Here is a 19,843-nt window from a genome sequence, read left to right on the forward strand (position 1 = left end):
ATGTGAAGAATGGCTTAATTTTAGCTTCCTTCCGTCTAATATTGCCTCTTCTTCAATAGAAGTCAATGGGGAAATATATTCTGTCTTTTTTCAAAGTCTCCCTTTTTACTGTTCTAAAATGTTGAAGTGCTGTTGTCATTTTTCATAATAAACAGATTTTACATATATAAAGTGATAGAACTTTTCTTGGTAAACCGATCGGGACTATGGCCTTGTAGGCCTCACTTCTTAGATGGCTCCACAACAGCACCCCCGGGTGATATTTGCACTCTACAAATGGCAATAACATAACATAATTACCATCTCTTGCCTACTTTAAGCCTAAGCTTTCCTGCAATGTAACCTTCAAATATGCACTCATAATATTAGAAATCTATACAAAAATGAGAGTTGGAAAAACAATATATAAACCCCACTGAAGTGGTCGTAACAAGGATTCTCACAACGCAAATTTCCAAGTAGGTAGGCAATTCTAGACCCATTTGTCTTTCGTGGTGATCTATGAAAATCATTTAGCACAATGCCTTTTTATAGGCCTTACCAAAGTACAGTAACAATTCACCCATAAAGATCTATTGGCTTTAACAAGTGCTTCTCACAATAATTGAGTCAGGTAAATTGCTTTTGTCATAACTGTTCGTAATATAAGGTATAAAGTACTGCCTACCAAACATTATAAGGATATTGCAAATCATTGAGGAGTTTATAAGGTTATGGAATTCCATTATAAATGTGTACAAAATTGCAGTTGGCAGAACAGTTGACATCCCTTCCTAAAATTGTATATTTTCCTGCAGGTCTCCAAATGCAGGGAAGGTTTCCTCTTGAAGTGACAGTAAGGATGTTTTTCCTGACAGACAAGTATGGAATGAATAGATACTCTGTTTTTGTGCATGTGGACATCCTTCAATACACGCCTCTCTAGGGAAATGACCTGGCCTGTATCACAAAAGCCTTTCTTTAATTATTTATTTAAACTGTTATCTGCTGCTGTTATTCACAGAATCCAGATGGTCACCTAGTCTCCCAAACATCAGCTCCCTTCTTAATCTGCATTCCATATGACGTGTACCCAAAGGTCGACAGAATAATAAATTATTCCAAACCTTAATTCTGACTTCTCTTCAGAGATGATGGAGACCCACGAGCCCTGGAATGCATGCTTAAAATAGGTTAATTATTATGTGGTGATTATGGTCTCTGTCACAGAGTGCTGTACATAGCAATGATGAGACACGGGGCCCATGCCCTGATAAGGGAGTGGGTGAAGTGAAGGTGTGTGCATTGCATGCAACAGGGCAGAGTACAGCCTCTTTTCAACGCAGTCTTTTTAACTGTTAAAATCAGTCATGTTTTCCATAGTAGCATCCTGAGCGTCGTTCTTGACAAGCACGCATCTTCAAGGTCCTGGCACTGATGAAATGAATGAATGATATGAAAAGGGGTTTTGTTGAGCCCGACTGCTGCCCTTAGGCGTCCAAGCGCTAAGAAAGAAGGATAATGCCTCAAGAAGCAACAGCTTGGAGAAGAGTTCAGTTGGTGAAGAGGAAGGTTTTAAGCTGTTTGTGGAAGGATAGCAGATTGGAATTTGATCCTAGATGTACAGGGAATGAATTCCACAACTTAGCAGCGTTGAACATAAAGGATCTTCCTCCTGCTCTTGACCTTTTGATCCGGGGGACTACAGCCAAAAAAGCTTGAGTAGAATGGAGTTGCCTACTGGGGCAGTAAGGGGAGAGAAGGGAAAGGTTGATCTTGGGACCGGTTCTCCTAAAGGCTTGGTGGGACACGCACAGGGCTTTAACTTTTATTCTCTCCCTAACAGGGAGCCAATGTAGGGTTCTCAGCCCGGATTCTATTGATGCTATGCGTGGAATCTGAAGCAGCGTGCGTGCAGCACAATTCTGGACCCACTAAAGTTTTTGCAACACATATTCCGGAGCCCTTTAGTAATTTGGTAAGATCAATTCCGAGTAGCAATAGCCTTTGTACTGCAGTATGCCAAGCTGTGAGCCCTGCGTTCTCATCTGTCTGTCTAACTGCACACTGGCTTGCAAGTTTGGCTGCTACAAAGTGAGGGGCATTGCAGTTGTCTCTGCCTCTTCCTATGGTTAACACTGTTCTGTTGGCTGCCATGATGCCTTCCATCCTCAGGTTGTGGTCAAGTGTGTAAAAGATTGATGAAATGATTTTTAATTCCATTGGTTGCCCATGCCAAGCTGCACTATTTTCTAGGAGAGGCTATCACACTTCAAGGTAGTGGCTGTCTTGTAAAGTGCATTGGATGGCCACTCTCTTTTCGCTTGAAGACGCAAGATTTGCCTAATTTTCACATTGCACCACCAGGCTTCCTGCCCCAGGGAAACTTTGCTGCTCTTCGTGGTGTTGGCCTTCTTTGTGCCAGTGCCATATTGAAGACTATAGTAACAAAAGAAATATCACAGATGACCTTGGAGAGAGCTGTATGTCACCAGGTGTACTCTGCATGGCATAAATAGAAGTTTCCCCTAAGTAGTATGAGAGGCAGGTCCTTTTCCACTGCACCACCAGCTGCTTCATGTGTACATTACCACACTTTCCGCGGAAGGATCTTTACATGAAGGGCTGTATGATCCAGCTTTGACTTGAAGGGCCTAGGAGCCAGCTGGGGCGCCTCTAAGAGGCTGCCAGTATTGCCATTGCACACTGATGCCTGCTCTTGTCATCATTTGTCCCCTTGAGAAGAGGTGATTCACCAGCTGAAATGGCTTCATGGAAGTTAGTGGTATGAAAGAGATCTGAAGGTGGGACAGAATCCTCTTGGCGAAGCTGGCAGTTATGCAAACTGAAAACGGAATTCCATTAGCAGGTCCGTCTATGACACAGTGACATTCGCATCTCTTGCTTCAGACTTTTCCCTCCCCCTCTACTCATCCCAAACCTGCTGCTATGATCTCCAAATAAACACTGCGCTTTGACGCCTCTCAGGGATGGTAAGCGCTATATAAATGCAATTGAGGAGAGGATGTGGTCTAAAGGCTTTGGCAATTGTTGTATCGCTCCTCGCGATAGTGTTTGGCAGAGGGCGTGCCCATGTTGTATCGCTTACGCTGAGGTAAGCCGTATGCTTCCCCCGCCTACGTGTGATAGATGGTTTGGCCTGCGTAGCGCCGAGCCCTGTTAATAAAGCTGTGTGCGCGTGCGTCTGGCGTCAGAGCCGAGACACACGAGCAGAGTTTAACATCACGCTCCGTGTGCCTGTATTCATTGTGGCCTGCGCTACATGGTCAGCACGATCTGCTTAGCTCTGCTGGCGCAATTAAGTAGGCAATCCCCAACGCGCCACCTGGTTGATCTGTGCATGCATCCATAGATGCAGAGACATTACATTGGCGACGAGGGTGCTTGGAGGTCAAGGGGCTTTTAGCGGCTGCAGCACACCGACATTACAGACAGAGTGCGCGGTGCAGAGTTTCCCAGCCCATGTGCATCCTGTGAAGGAAGAGATTCATTCTGACCAGCGTAGGCTGGGTGCTGCATGAGTGCCACGGGGGAAGGTCCCCGGCTGCGCGGTGATTATCCAGTGAAGTCCCTGACACTGGTTGATCTGTGCATGCATCCATAGATGCACAGCAGTCAACCTCAAATCTGGGGAATGGGATTCGAGAGTCGCAATGATGCTCAACATCGTGAGATTCTGGACAAATCACGTAATCTCCCCGGCCCTAATGAATGTGTCCTTGTGTAACACATCTAGTGCTCATGTAAAGCGCTCTGATACCTTCGAATCAAATTCGTCCAATATAAAAAAACTCTGAAAAAAATTATAATGATCAGACTGAGGTTTCTGAAACGTCATGCTTAACCCTAACATGGCGATCTGGTGCCTTTTATTCTATGTCAGGACAGGAGGCTCCGATTATGCTTTCTCATTTCTTTAATGAAATGCTCAGCAGCCAATAAAACAAAAACTACAAATCCCATGAACACTTGGGAATGACCATAGAGATTACACTATATAAGGTCCAAACACTAGTCCTTCTTCCTCTTTCTTTGCTGCTCCACAGCCAGTTAAGTCTCTTTACCTTTATTACATTACTTTTGCTGATATTGCTATTGTGCATATTGTTGTGTACACTTGCCTTGTATTCCGCTGCTTGTATTTTCTTGTGCGCGGTGCTTGTGTACTTTCTCTCGGCTTCGGTGCTGGTGTTTTGCGCGTCCGTTTGCGGCGTGTCTTCTTGGGAGCGTGTGTTCGCCTCCCTGCGCCTGGCCGCTTTTGTGCCCGGTTGCGTTGGTGGAGTGGGAGCAGGGGTCGTCGGCTTCTTAGGAGAGCGCGAGCGCTCTCGAGCCGGTGTTTCAGCGGCAGCAGCGTCGCGCATGCGCGCTGCTTTGTTTCCGGCTTCAGGCTGTTTCTCCTCACGCCGGTCGAGTGAAAGAACGCTTCTCACCAGCGCTCACGCCCACAGCCCTGAACTTTCGACCCCGTCTACGCCAGAGCGCAGGAAAGTGCTTTGGTTGATGTTATTGTGTGCATAGGCTCTGCCTAGAGTGATTTTTGTTGGCAGGCTTATCTCCCTCCGCGTTTGAATTGTTTACCTTGAGTTTGGTCCTTCCAACCTCTCTTTAGGCTGCTTTGGGGTTGTCACTCCCCCCTTACTTGTATCCTTGATACTCAATATCTGTTCCAGTCATCTTGTGGGCATTGAATTTCTGCACTCTGGTGCGATGGCTGATTACTATGACGCAGATGATGACTGTTTTTATAATGAAGAAGAGGATGACTCTCTTGAGTACAACCTTGTGGAGGAATTGGATAAAGGTGTACAACTTTCAGTGAATAAGGCGCTTGTAAGGGCTATTAATCCCCTGAAACGTCATTTGAATGAATATGCTGTTCAACAGGGCTGGTTACCTCCTTCCCAGAAGTCCGCCAAGTCGCCTCATAACCCACATAAATCGGACTTTCAGAGACTGGCGATGGTTTTGACTTCGGAAAAGCCCAAATCTTCTGCGTCACATTACACGGAGGAGTCAGACCATGCTCAGGCCTCTTCAGGTCAGGATTCTCCCCCTCCAAAGAAGCGTCTCCGCAAGGAGCATTTTGTTGACGCACCTGAGCGTCCTCCCCTTTTAAATTTCGAACCGGAGGACATTGTCCATCCAAATTCAACATCGTGGTTGCCCGCTCCGGCAGTGGCCGCTTATCTTGAGGCGCATGTTCGCCAACCCTTTGAGGCGCCTGTCCGGGCTAGACTTCGCTCCGAGTGCCCGAGACCGGACCTTGCGGATCACATAGCAGAGACTCCGGAGGTGGACCCGATGATGGTTACCTACCTTAAAAAATATTCAAAAGATCCTAAGAAAGGCCTAGACCATTCCTGGAGGTCTTGCCAGGATAAATTAATGGACATGCTGGGCCCCCTTTCCAAGATCCTGGATCTAGGCTTCAAAGCGAAGGAAGCTTCGGCAACTGTCAATCCTGATGAGCTCATCGAGTGGGCTCAGAGAGCTGTCTGCATGTTCGGGAATGTTAATTGCGCAATTTCTGCAGAACGGCGTAGGTCCATTCTCCTTAAATTGGATCCCAAATTGGCAGAATTGGCAACTTCAGAGGCCGGTCCGGAGGCGCAGGGCCTTCTATTTGGACAACCCTTCTTGAAGGAACTGACAAAATTTGTATCCGCCTTCAGCGGAATTGATAAAGCACAGGCGTCCTTGCGCCGGGCCATGCGTCCGGTTTTTACCAAGGCCGGACGACAATGGGGACGATCGTTCGGCCGTGGGTCGCAGCAGCAGTCCCAGAGAGGAGCCTCGCAGCAGCGTGGTGGGCAGTATGACTCTGGTTACTCCACCCGCGCCAATGTCTATCTTTCCCGTAAAGGAAAAGGTCAATACGGCAAAGGGCGATCTGGTGGACACCAAGGCCACTATCAAGATTCCGGAGCTACAGGTGAGCCTAATTCAAGCATGCGATGTGATGTTGGGGGGCAGAGTACAATTTTTCCTGAACAATTGGCGCATGATCTCCAACGATGCTTGGGTGCTAGAAACCGTTCAGGGTTTCAAGATAGAGTTCTATCACCCAATGCATCAGACCCGTCTTCCACCTCCTATGCTTTTTTCCCGTCCCTCTCAGGCTTGTCTGTCAGAAGAAATTGAGGTTCTCCTCAGCAAAGGTGCGATTGTTCCTACCGAACGCCATCCGAAGGGCTTTGTCAGCTCAGTCTTTCTGGTCGAGAAAAAAGGAGGCGGGTCTCGCCTAGTTCTCAACCTGAAAGACTTCAACAGCGGGGTGGTTTACAGACACTTCAAGATGGAGGGCATCCATCTTCTGCGGGATCTCTTTCGGGAGGGAGATTGGATGGTCCGTCTGAACCTGAAGGATGCATATCTGTCAATCCCGATTTACAGGCCCCATCGCAGATTTCTCCAGTTTCAATGGCTGGGGCGTTGGTACGAGTATCAGGTTCGTCGGCCTTTCGTCGGCACCATGGTGCTTCACGAAATTGCTGAGGCCAGTTGTAGAGCATCTTCGTTCCAGGGGAGTCAGACTGATCATATATCTGGACGACATTCTTTTTATGGCGGATTGTCCTCTCAGGCTTCTGCAACATCTGGAGTGGTCCATCACTCTCTTGCAGTCTCTAAGTTTTCTAGTAAATGTTCCGAAATCGGTTTTGGTTCCCACTCAATCTATCGATTTTCTGGGCTTTCAGATAGATTCGGTGACTTGCCAACTTCTCTTGCCCAATCAGAAGCTCCGTTACATCAGGAGAGAATTGACGTCTGTTATTTCCAAACAGACTGTGTCGTTGAGGTCGTTGGCTCGTGTGGTAGGTCTTCTAGCATCCTCCATTCAGGCAATCTTTCCGGGTCCTCTACATTACAGGGCGATGCAACGCCTGAAGATTCAGCATCTCCGGAAAGGCCTCCGCTATTCGGATCAAGTTCCTCTTTCGGAGGAAGTGCGGGGGGAGATGCAATGGTGGCTGGACCACATGGAGGCCTGGAACGGTCGAGCCCTGTTCGGTTCATCTCTGGAACTGGTGATCGAATCGGATGCCAGTCAGTGGGGTTGGGGAGCCCGTTGCGGGTCTGTCTCGACAGGGGGTCGTTGGTCTTCCCAGGAGTTGTCTCTCCACATAAATTGTCTGGAACTCCTGGCGGGTTCCTTTGCGATACGGTGTTTTTCCCCCCTACAGACGAGTTGTTGCATTCTTCTCCGAATGGACAACGTGTCCGCAGTCCGCTATGTCAACAAGCTGGGCGGGACTCGGTCCAAGATATTAGCGGAGATCGCCAAGGATTTTTGGCATTTTTGCCTACACCGGAAGTTCACGGTTATTGCAGAGTATCTTCCGGGCCGCAACAATCAGGTTGCGGATTGGCACTCCCGACATCTTCGGGATTTCAGCGACTGAAGACTTCATCCTCGAGTCTTCCGTGCCATTCTTCGGCAGTGGGGCCAGTGTCACCTGGATCTGTTTGCCTCTCGCCTCAACGCGCAACTTCCCCAGTTTTACAGCAGGAGACCGGATCCCTTAGCTCTGGCCACAGACGCTTTTCTCCAACAGTGGCCATCGACTCTTTGTTACGCGTTTCCCCCGTTTATGATGCTTCCCAGAGTGCTTGCTTACACCAAGCGGTTTCGAGCGGAGCTGATTCTGATTGCTCCCTTGTGGAAGGCTCAAGCGTGGTTCCCTGTTCTCCTGGAGATGTGTTGCGCACCTCCCCTCCTTCTTCCCCTGAAGTGGAATCGGTTGCAGGATCCTCTCGGAGACCCGCATCCCCTCATTCTTTCCGGCACTCTCCAGTTGCTGGCATGGCGAATCTCGGGGATCGTTGGTCAATCCCAGGCATTTCTAGCGACGCTGCCAAATTCATTAGTAACGCCTGGTCTCCCAATACCCACAAGCGGTATCGAGGAGCTTGGAAACGCTGGTGTGATTGGTGTGTTCAACGGGAAGTTGATCCCGTTTCAGCGGATGTCAGTCTAATCATTAATTTTTTGACTTCCTTGGCCACTTCCGGTCTGGCTTATTGGACCGTTAATAGTTTTCGTTCTGCTATTTCTGCAGGCCATGTCCACATTGATGGTAAACCTGTTGGTGAACATCATTTGCTTTCCAAACTGCTTAAAGGGATTCGTCTTGCGAAACCCCCCACACCGAAATATGTGTCTTTGTGGGATGTTTCGGTTGTCCTGAGGTTTTTGGAGGCTTGGCCTTCTAATCCTTTGTTGTCCCGTAAACAGTTGTCTGCAAAACTGACCATGTTACTGTGTCTGGTTTCTTGCAAGCGTGTTTCGGATATTCGCGCTTTAGACCTTGCGGGTCGCAGTTTCACCCCTGAGGGTGTTACTTTCACTCTCTCTAGGAGGACTAAATCCAACACTTCCTCCATAACATATCCTTCTTTTCCTGATCATCCCAATCTTTGTGCTGTCCAGTGTTTGAAGGATTATGAGGTGAGTACCGCTTCTTTGCGTGCGGACATGCAAGGTCAGTTGTTGATCGCCTTGCAGAAGCCTTTCCGTCCTGTTGCACCGGCTACTCTGGCTCGCTGGGTGCGCTGGCTCATGTCTGAGGCGGGCATTGATGTTTCTGTGTTTGGGGCACATTCTGCTAGAGGGGCAATGGCCTCAAAAGCTTATTCCATGGGTGTTACTTTATTTGACATTATGAGAGCTGCAGACTGGTCTTCAGACTCTGTTTTCAAACAGTTTTATTATAAACCAATTGTTAGTTTTGCTTCTGTTGTGGTGGACGAGCTTTGAACAAGCATAATCGGAGCCTCCTGTCCTGACATAGAATTCAAAATTTGCAAACATTTGTGACAAGAATTTTCAATTCTATTAAGGACTAGGAGGCGAGGATTATCCCACCCTTATTATGACCATGTTGCATTGTTATGTACTGTATTATATTTGCATATTGTTGCAGATCTATATTTCCTTGTTCTTTCCCCCCCTGACTTGCTTTGATTTTTTCTCCATTATTTGGATATTACGGCTCTGTATCTTTTTCAGGTTCAGATCAGAAATGATGTGGTTGATCTTCCTCGAGAGTCTCCTATGTCTCCTACTTCTCGGGCCCAGGATTCCTCCATCATCTGCTACAGGATCCTTTGGATTTCTGCAGCGTGCTTGGAACTGTTGTTGTTGCTCTACCTGGGATTGTTTTTCGATGTTGAACCGTTTCCCCAAAGAAAGAGGAAGAAGGACTAGTGTTTGGACCTTATATAGTGTAATCTCTATGGTCATTCCCAAGTGTTCATGGGATTTGTAGTTTTTGTTTTATTGGCTGCTGAGCATTTCATTAAAGAAATGAGAAAGCATAATGCTCGCCTCCTAGTCCTTAATAGAATTGAAAATTCTTGTCACAAATGTTTGCAAATTTTGAATTACTCCTGACCAGGCACTGAATCTATGTTCCTTCTGACATTAATAGGGCTGCTGTACATTATGTCCAGAGACTTTTTATTTATTTATTTTATATGTTTTATATAGCACTAGCTAGACCCTGGGGGTATCAGAGCGCTTTACATACATAAGTGTATAACATAGCATGACAGAGGGGTCCAGACTTATAAAAGCCAAACATATAAGAGAACACACGCATTTTAAGTTCAAGAAGGCTACCACCAGTTTCGCTTTGACTCGGCAGCCAACAAGCTTATTATCAAAGGGTTCGTCTGGATTAACATACTTTTTTTTTTATCAGAAAAACAAAATATAAAAGCAGCGGTCGACTTTTTTGACAATACTATTTTTCTCTTTGAACATATCAACTAAAAGTATAAATGTCGCTTATAAAAATCTCTAATCGGTGCGATGTATTTTATTTAGATTAAAGATTTCTAGCTTGTGGCGTGGTTGTTCGGTGAACAGTTGCTTGATTTGAAAGGATGCGAGACATTCCAAGATGGCCGTTCAGTTTATTATCGTCTTCCTGGGTTTCGTGATCCGCCTTTGACTCAGGGTTGACGTCATATCAACGCGCCTGAGTGCTGCACGAAACATGGCAGAGGGAAACTCAAGCTGACCTTCTCCATCCTAAGGGAGGATGATTGGGCTGAGGAGCCTAGTGGGGGTCTGCAGACAGGGATGTCGGGTAAGGGACAAGTAGTGCATAGAAGTGGGAGGAGAGAAAACGATAGTATTGGTCGAACAAGGCATTTAATGTGAACCGTATAACATTGCCATTAGTTATAATGCTCGAGACTTATCTGAATTATTTTCACGGACGTCTGTTAACAGTAGCCAGTTGTGACACCCGTGGCTTGCGTGTTGGTAAACAAAGCCCCAGTGAACATGAAGGCATGAATATAAAATAATAGTTTTAATAGCTCCTCCGTTACTTCTTACCCCCAGAAGGAAACAGGTGACTGCTGATTCTCTAAGGGTGAGAAAAGAGTTCACCCCCTTGTCTTCAGTGGTCCAAGCGTGCATCATGATGTTACTTCCGCAACCTCTTTGGTGAAATGACGTCCATGCTTATTTTGTCTGTGTTCCATATATTTTATTGGGATAATTACTAAGAATCAAACTTCAGGAGAATAAAAAATGCGCACCTTTTCATAAAACGTCCTTTAAAATCATTAAAGCGAACAACGCAAGATTAGATTAAAGTAAACACTAAAATCATTTCATAGTTTATAGAGATATTTATTGTGTCAAATTTGAAGACTTACACAAGTGTTTGTAAATTGAATGTATAAAAAGTACGATTGCTTACTGTAATTTGTGTTTTAAGATGTGCTTTTATTTCCCCTCTCCCAAACGTTTACATTTCACGATTTTGACATTAATGTAATCGCAATCTGTAATATCTTTCTGTTCATCCTGGTTTGAAGTCATCATGTCGACATTACTTTGCGCTGCTTTACTAGGTTTTTATTCAGGCTTCTACGAATGATGTTTCCTCAACCCGTTTTGTTAACGAGACATAGATTTTATACCATTTTATTTGGATGTTTTAATATACAGCTGTCTTTACTACTGCATATATTTATTTTGAATTCTGTGCTATTTTGTAAATGTTTAAACATTTTTGAGGTATGGCATTTCCTGCATTTTTAATATCCTAGCTGCTTTTGGTGTGGTACCAAATATGTACGAAACGTCTGGTTTTATGTTGCAGGAGGGTTCTCCATCACCTTCTGCTTTGCACCTGGTTTGTGATGTGACATGCTTGAGTACTGACTGGCCAACATTAATACAGGATTGACTGTTTTACGTGCTTGTTGTCCATGTGTACGGTGGAGTCAGTTTGCCATATAACTGGTATAGGGTGGCTAGCTTATAAGAAGAAAAAAACGGGACAAGCCAGACATAAAAGTAGGATATATATATCACATCAGCTGTGGCAGAACCTCTAACCTGAGCCCCACTCTGTCTTCCCACTACTGCTGCAGAATGCATGTAGCCGATTTGTTCCTGTGCTGCCTGAACAAGAGTAATTCAAGTTTGCAGGATGAATTGACCTTGTCCCAAAAAACGGGACATGTATTTAAATTAAGGAAAGCGCCAGGACACCTGGACAGTCCTTTGAAAACCAGGACTGTCCGAGGAAATCCGGGACGTCCGGTCACCATAAACTAGTACCCACTTCCCTTTACATATTGCAGTTTGCACTATTTTTGGGGGGATTGTATAAGCAAAATTCGGGAATCTTGCCCGGGGGTACCCTTTGTCTATGCAAACTGCATATACTTCTTTACTTACCTGCCAACTGTAGTATAATGTTCCCCATGTGATCTTACAGGGGGCTGGATCATGGAGACAGGGTCTTTGCACCCCTGCACTGCCCAAGGAGTCACACAGCCCTTTGAACCTCTCCACTCCCGCAAGAATGGCATCATCTGGAGCCACCCCACATATCCTGATGACTGTGGTCCAGCTGTGCAGACCGTGCATGCCTCAGCTGGTAACCTTTTCTCTGCAAGGGTTTACAGCTCACAGTGCGATAAAGGCTCTTAACCATGTTGCCGTTTGCTGCACGAAGCAACATTTTGTCATACCACTGCACTGGGTAAACTGGTATGTCTGCCTTCTTTTTGTAAACAGGTTAGGCCTTAATCCAAAATTCTTTTGTAAGAGGAGTTTGTAGTTCAAGGATGTGCAAGTAGTTCACATGCACTACGAAAGTGCATAATGGAACTCCTGACTGTTTATCTGGGATTCCACTTACATTTCTTGATTGTTGTGACACTCAAGGAGGAGAATAAAGAGCATGTTTTATTTACTAGAGAATTCGGTGCTCAATTTGATCCAGTAGTTTGCCGTGGGGTCCACCAGCCCTCATTTTTGGGGGTGGTGAGGCCCACCAGCACTTATTTTTTCTCATCAGACATTTCCTGAGAGCAATACAGTGAAAAACACATAAATGAGGATGAAGAAGGAAAAGAAGATGTACAAACCGTCACCAAGGTAGAAAGCCAGAGCCTACAATCGTGAGATAAATAAGAAGGCAACATCTTGCAGTGGATTAAAGAGGCCTTTGGTGGATTCTGGAATATGTAGCCTTGGTATTAGGCATGGGAAAATTTAATAGCACAGACCGCTCTCTTTTGAGCAGTGCTTTGGGCACCGGCATATTATGTTACAAGTTAACCACTGCTTGAGATGGGATTAAATCACACATGTTTTCAAAAAGCCTTTTGACACCCTTTTACTGTATAATCATGATAAGAGCCTTTCCGATTCCTAGGCCTCAAGCACTCTTTTGCCAGGATTTAGCTGTAATATTTGTTGATTAATCTTTTGCTATAATAATCATAATGGATTTTGGACAAAGGATAAAAGTTGGTTTCATTGCAATTTCTAACATGCAGTAAACCATTGCTGAGGCTCTCAAAAAGAATCCCCAAAATGTCCTACGTTTTTGAGGTCGAAACATACCAGACAGTGCAGCTGTCTGGTTACGAAAATAATTCTTGGGGTCTTCTGAAATCTTCCCTTGGAATGTATTCTATCCAGTGCTTACCATTGGCGTTGTGGAATGTAATTAACATTTGCTTGCTTTCTGTTTGTGGACTTTATTTGTTTCAGGCTGTCCATCATTTCTTGTCCCTCCTTTGGACTATAGCCTAGTTACCTTTGCTCCCTGTGTTCTTCCACAAGTGCTCGCTTTCCGTAAACAGGACTTTAAATTATGTTCTTATCTTGCCACATTTGCTGGGCACTCAAAGACCGGTCAAATAACAGGCTCTGTCTTTTGAGAGAGCTTGGTTTTTAGGTCTCGCCTGTCGATGCGCATGCGCATCGAGCAAGCGAGACTATAGGGGCTCATCGACTCTTTATCTAACTTGCAAGGAATCGTGGCGATTCCTTGCAGTGCCCGTGACTTTTAAGGTCAATGCGATTGCGCATTGAGCTTATGCGCATGCGCATTGACCTTAAAAGCGCGTGCGCGTGCACGTCCGTCTCCTAACAACACACACACACCCTCTCCCCCGCTCCGCCCCCTCCCGCCGTGTCGCATTTCTCTTTCTCCTCCCCCTCCCCTCTCTCCCCTCCGTCTCGTTTCACACACACCCTCTCCCCCGCTCCGCCCCCTCCCCGCCAACACCGCCTCGCGAGCTCGTCATTCCAAACCCGCCCTCCCCCACCTCCCCCCTCCTCCTCTCCTCCCCTGCCTGCCGCTAGCCTTGCCTACTCTCTCGCACCCTCCCCCAGCTCCGCCCCCTCACTACTTGTTTTCTTTGCCCTTCCTTCCTCTTTCTCTTGCTACTTTCAGTGTTTAATACTCTGCCCCTTTCTTTTTCCCGCTAATCTTCTCCCTCTCCTCTTCCGTGTGCCCCATCTCGTTCCATTCCTCTTGTCCACCCTGGCGCTTTCCTCCGTCACCACCTGCCTTCTCTCTGTGTCCTTCTCCGCTTCCGTGTCTATTTGGAGAAGGACAGACGGAGATCCCACTAGCTCGCGGTACTCCATCCGAGGACGGCGGCCGAAACGGGCTCCAACATTTCCACCAATCATGTGTACCTTCTGGCTTCTGGTAACTCTCTGTTATTCCGTCTATGACAAGAAGTTGATACCGTTTGCTGCAGTTGTGTGATAAATGCTGAGACGGGCCAAGCTCCGGTTCTGCGTGTGTTTCTCTGCCTGTTTGTGAGCGCGAAAGAATTGAGATGGTTCTATGTTCCCTGGCTGCTCTTTTCCTAAGCACCTTGAATGTCGAAACCCGACCAGTTTCCCCATGGCCCGTTGCAAATGAGCAACCGGTATTGCATTTGTTACAGACTTATTTATTTTTTTTTTTTTCCAATCATATTCCGGTTTTTGGTCGTGCCTGCCAGACATCGTAGCTTTCTGGTTGCAAAAGACTTATTGTTGGTTTGCTATGAAAATACATATCGGATTGAAGCCTGCCCGTTGGTTACCACTTGTTGGCATTCCTGTCACCCTCGTTTTTCAGCGTCTTTGTGTCCCAGCTTGTCATTTGTGTCTTTGTCCCTCTCATGAAGCCAAGTCTCTTTACCATCTCTTTTGATTGGATTTTTTGCCCCCACCCCAATTGCTTTTCAAGCACTATTTTTTTCTTTTTGGTTGAGCACTCCATGAGAGTGTACGTGTTTTCCACCTGTCTCCGTCATGTACCTCTATCCCTCTGCAGTCTTTGTAGTTATCTGTTACCTGTGTGCTTCTCCCTGCCCCGCCTCCATGTTTTTGCACACACTCTTGTGTCCTCCCCGTTGAGCTTTTGCTCGTGTGCTTCTCCCCCATCTACTCCACATTGCTTACTTGCCCCCTGCTTCTCTTTCCCACCACGGCTTTCTGTGTTTGTCACCCGGCCCTTCATGTTGCTTCCCCACCTTGCCCTCCTTTGTTGTCACTTGTTGCTTCTCTTGCCCACCCCCCATTGCTTCCCCTCACCTGCACTCTGTGTTGCCACACCAGCTCCCGCCACCTGCACTTCAAAAAATCACAAAACACTTGCATACGTATTTTCTTTTAACTTGTTGATCCAGCTCGGATCAGTAATAAAAAGAACAACGGAAAAAAAAACCTGAAACTATCTGCGTCATTTTGTAGGCATGCAAGTGTGCGGGCACAGCAACTAAATGATGCAACTGGTCACATCAAGGTATTTTTTTTTATTTAGCCATGCTGCACATTTCATGGTGCCGTTCAGCCTGGCTAAAATCCATTGACAAAGCCAATTGGTCTCCAAGGTTAGACCTATTAGCTTAGCGAATGCTTTGTATCTTGTGCTCTTAAAGGTAGAGTTGCCAGTGTATTATAGGCCATAGCTGCTGCCGATTACCAGGGCAGCCTTTCGTTCAAGTGGAGCATTATGTGATCACTACTTCTGGCCATAAATGCTAATCCATGCACTTTGTTCACAAAACACGTTTTCCCAACTCCTCTCGAGATTTCAGGCTTAGCCTCTGACAGTCATTGTCCCATGTTCCACCCTCTCCCCCACCCCAGCTCAAGAGTCCTCCTCTGGTTCATCCCACCTGTCATTCATCTACTGCCTTACATGCTTCTGCGTCGGAGGGCAACTATTTGGAATCATTTGAACAGGAATGCTTGGTTTTATCTACGTATCGTTTACATCAAAATGAGGTAAATTTGGTACCAGTTAGCCTCTCTGTTAAAAGTCTACCCTTTTTTGATGCGGTGTCTGTTAAAGTGCTGAAAACAACTGCACACCTCACCCTCACTCACCCTCAACCCCTCACCCTCACCCACCCCCAACCCCTCACCCCCTCACCCTCACTCACTCACCCTCACTCACCCTCACTCACCCTCACTCACCCTCACTCACCCTCACTCACCCTCACTCACCCTCACTCACCCTCACTCACCCTCACTCACCCTCACTCACCCTCACTCACTCACCCTCACTCACTCACCCTCACTCACTCACCCTCACTCACTCACCCTCACTCACTCACCCTCACTCACTCACCCTCACTCACTCACCCTCACTCACTCACCCTCACTCACTCACCCTCACTCACTCACCCTCACTCACCCTCACTCACTCACCCTCACTCACCCTCAACCCCAACCCCTCAATCACCCTCACTCACCCTCAACCCCTCAGCCTCACCCTCACCCACCCTCAAAAACTCACCCTCACTCACCCTCAAAAACTCACCCTCACTCACCCTCAACACCTCACCCTCACTCACCCTCAACCCCTCACCCCCTCACCCTCAACCTCGAACACTCCCCCTCAAACCTCACCCTCACTCACCCTCACTCACCCTCACTCACCCTCACTCACCCCCTCACCCTCACTCACCCTCACTCACCCTCACTCACCCTCACTCACCCTCACTCACCCTCAACCCCTCACCCTCAACCCCTCACCCTCAACCCCTCACTCACCCTCACTCACCCTCACCCTCAACACCTCAGCCTCACCCTCACTCACCCTCAACCCCTCACCCTCACTCACCCTCACTCACCCTCAACCTCATGCTAAAGATTTACAAAAAAACCCATAAACAATTCTAAAAGCACTAACTCTAATGCTGCGAGACCTATTGCAATTCTAATGCTTGTTAATTTTCTTTCACTGACTTGAAAAAGAGAGGATTTATTTGACAATCTTGCTTGGATACTGGGGATTGGAAAGGAAAGTTTTTGTTTTTTTGCACACACCAACATTTAAATGTCTATAAATGGACTGCAAATAGGAATATCTGAATTAGGGAAGCACAAATGAAGCAATTTTTTTGTAATACTGAAGTGTGGTGGAAACATATGTTTTAATATGATCAAAATAAATGAATCCACTAGGTGATGCCATTTCCACACATTATCGTTTATGTACTGTATACGTTTATCAGTAAAAATGTAAGTGCAAATGTAATGGTCATTACATTTGAAATTGAGTTGTTTGTAATGGTAGTTTGCAACCACACTACTCCACAACTCTTTGAATTGAATTGAATTGAAAATTCCATTTATATAGCGCATAACCACCCGAAGGCCTCGCAGCGCTAGGGACTGAATTCTGTGTGCAACTGCAGGGAAAGATTAATGCGCTTTTGAGAACAGATGGGTTTTCAATTCTCTCCTAAATGACATCAGGTTGCTGTTTTTCCTGAGGGACAGGGGTAGGGAGTTCCATGCCTTCGCCGCTGAGTAGGTGAAAGAGCGGCCGCCCCATCGGGCTCTCTTGATTTTTACTTTGGTTGCCAGGTGCAGTGAAGCTGAACGTAGGGTTCTAAGCGGCACATACGGCGGTATTAGAGGGTACAGTACTGCCGGGCCAGTTTGATGAAGGGATTTGTGCAGGATGCACATGGCCTTGAATAGTGATCTTGAGGCTACTGGAAGCCAGTGAAGCTCCTTTAGGGCGGTTCTCGCTGACTGCCAGCGAGGGATATTAAACAGTAGGCGGGCGGCGCAGTTTTGAGTGACCTGAAGTTTTTTTGTCACTGTTGCCGGGGCCCCAAGATATAAAACATTTCCGTAGTCCAGGCGGGAGAGAATGAGGGCCTGGACCATGACCCTCCTCGCCTGGAATGGGAGCAGAGGGAGCACTTTCCGGAGCATTTTCATTAGCCCTATGCATACCGAGGCAGTGATAGTAGCTTGGGACGAGAAGTCTAGCGCTCTGTCCAACCAGACTCCCAGACTCTTTATCTGCTCTTTAGGAGGGGGGGGAGTACCGAGACACAGAGGCCAATCATCCAGGAAGGAGGTAGGGGAGGAGTTACCAAGCACCATGATCTCGGTCTTCTCCCCATTGAGCTTGAGGTGGGAGAGTTGCATCCACCCAGCTACAGCCTCCAGACATGGACCCAAAGTGTTCGACGAACCCCCCTCGTGGTCCAAAGAGACCACGAGTTGAGTGTCGTCAGCGTAGGTGACAATCCGCACACCAAAGGGGAGAACGATCTTCTCCAGAGGCTGCATATAAACATTAAACAGCGTGGGGCTCAGGGAGGAGCCCTGAGGAACCCCACAGCTGAGAAGATGTTTTGATGATGTCACCTCGCCCTCAAATACCTGGAAGAAGCGTTCCTCCAAAAAGGAGGTCAGCCACAACAGGGCCGCGCCCGACACTCCCAAGCCACTCAAGCGATGTAATAATGTGGCATGGTTCACAGTGTCTAACGCGGCACTGAGGTCCAAGAGTATGATGGCTGTTTTACCACCTTGGTCCATTATGGCTCTCGCTGCCTCCGTGACCGCTAAAAGAGCGGTCTCAGTGCCATGTTGTGGGCGAAACCCTGTTTGAGAGACCTGAAGCAATTTGTTGGATTCCAAATATTCCCCTCCATCTAATTTACTCCACCCAATGCCCTTCCACTCTGACACTCCAGTCTGACACTCCAGTCTATAACACTTTACTCTGACATTTCACTCTGCAACAGTCAACTGTCCAACTGTCTGTCACTCTACACCATTCCGCTGTTCAACACACAACAGCACTCCACTCTGACATTTTACTTTACGCGATGCCACTCCAATCTACTCTACGGTACTCCACTCTTATCCACTCTGTGTGACTCTCCGCCACTCTACTCTAGGACACTATATGCCACTCCACTCTAGGCCACTCTAATTCACTCCATTCTGTGACTCCACTCTTCGCCACTCCATTCTACGACAGTCTATGCCAGTCTATGCCACTCTATGCCACTCCATACTGCGCCACTCTATGGCACTTTACTCTACGCTACTTGACTCTACATGACTCCACTCTGACACGCCACTCTAGAACAGTTTACTCCACTCTAGACCCCTTAGCTAAATGACACTCCACTCTATGCCACTCCATGCCTCGCCTCTCTATGACACTTTATCCCACTCCACTCAAGGCCACTTTACACCTCTCCGCTTTACTCCACACCATTCTCCTCTATGCCATTCTTTCGTCTCTACGCTACTTTAATCTATACAACTCCACTCTACACCATTTGTTATGTTATGTTATGTTATGTTATGTTATGTTATCCTGATTTATTGAGCGCACAGTTGCCCCAGCAAAGGGGCGTCCTGGCGCTAGTGCAGAACAAAACCGGACAGGAGGTGGGAAACACAACACGACGGCAACAAGAACTAAGGGGCTAAGGGGAAAAGAAAAGTTTTAACCGCCTTCCTAAAAGCCAGGAGCTCATCGATGGCACGGATGTGGACGGGCAAGGAATTCCACAGTTTGGCGGCAAGGACTCGGAAGGAGCGGCCGCCAATCCTGGATCTCTTGAAACGGGGAACAGTGGCAAGGTGGAGAACAGAAGACCGCAGAGAACGAGCTGGAACATAAGGAGAAATGAGTTGCTGCAGAATCTGAGGAGAGGAAAGCTTAAGGATTTTGAATGTCAAAATCAAAGATTTAAACTTTATTCTCTGTGCCACCGGGAGCCAATGGAGATTAAAAATGGTTCTCCTAGCTGAACAAAATTTAGGCAAACCAACCAGAGCCCTGGCGGCAGCGTTCTGGACGCGTTGGAGACGGGAGAGCTCAGCCTGATTGACTCCAAGAAAAAGAGAGCTGGCATAGTCTAATTTAGACAGAATCAAAGCTTGCACAATAAGTTGACGTGTAGGAGCGTCAAAGTATTTGAAGGTGGACCGAAGCTGACGCAAGATTCCAAAGCAAGATGCCGCGGTCTTTTTAGTGTGAGTGGAAAAGCTCAGTTGGGAGTCAAACCATACCCCGAGGTTTTTGACTTCAGTGACAGGGGTAGGGGTAGGACCGAGCTCGCGTGGCCACCAGCTGTCACCCCACAGATGAATTTGTTTCCCCACAATGAGCACCTCGGTTTTTTTAGCATTCAATTGTAGGAAATTATCATTCATCCAGTGGGCCACAGATATGAGTCCCTCACGGAACTTGGCTGCCTCGAGATCGGAAGCCCCACTAATCGCAACCGCAAGCTGCGTGTC

At 46.9% G+C, this 19,843-nt stretch overlaps 1 protein-coding gene across 1 annotated transcript in view; it reads left to right on the forward strand.

The window, feature by feature from the left end:
* Positions 1-9,958: 9,958 nt before the first annotated feature.
* MRPL4 (mitochondrial ribosomal protein L4) overlaps positions 9,959-19,843 on the forward strand; it is a 60,434-nt gene continuing 50,549 nt past the window's right edge. Inside the window, exon 1 of the mRNA XM_086958966.1 lies at positions 9,959-10,094. Within this exon, the coding sequence (XP_086815092.1) occupies positions 10,047-10,094 (48 nt within the window). The 5' untranslated portion in view covers positions 9,959-10,046. The remainder of the gene's footprint in view (positions 10,095-19,843) is intronic.

Source organism: Lissotriton vulgaris, chromosome 1_1 (genome assembly GCF_964263255.1).
Source record: "Lissotriton vulgaris chromosome 1_1, aLisVul1.2, whole genome shotgun sequence".
Lineage (NCBI taxonomy): Eukaryota > Metazoa > Chordata > Amphibia > Caudata > Salamandridae > Lissotriton > Lissotriton vulgaris.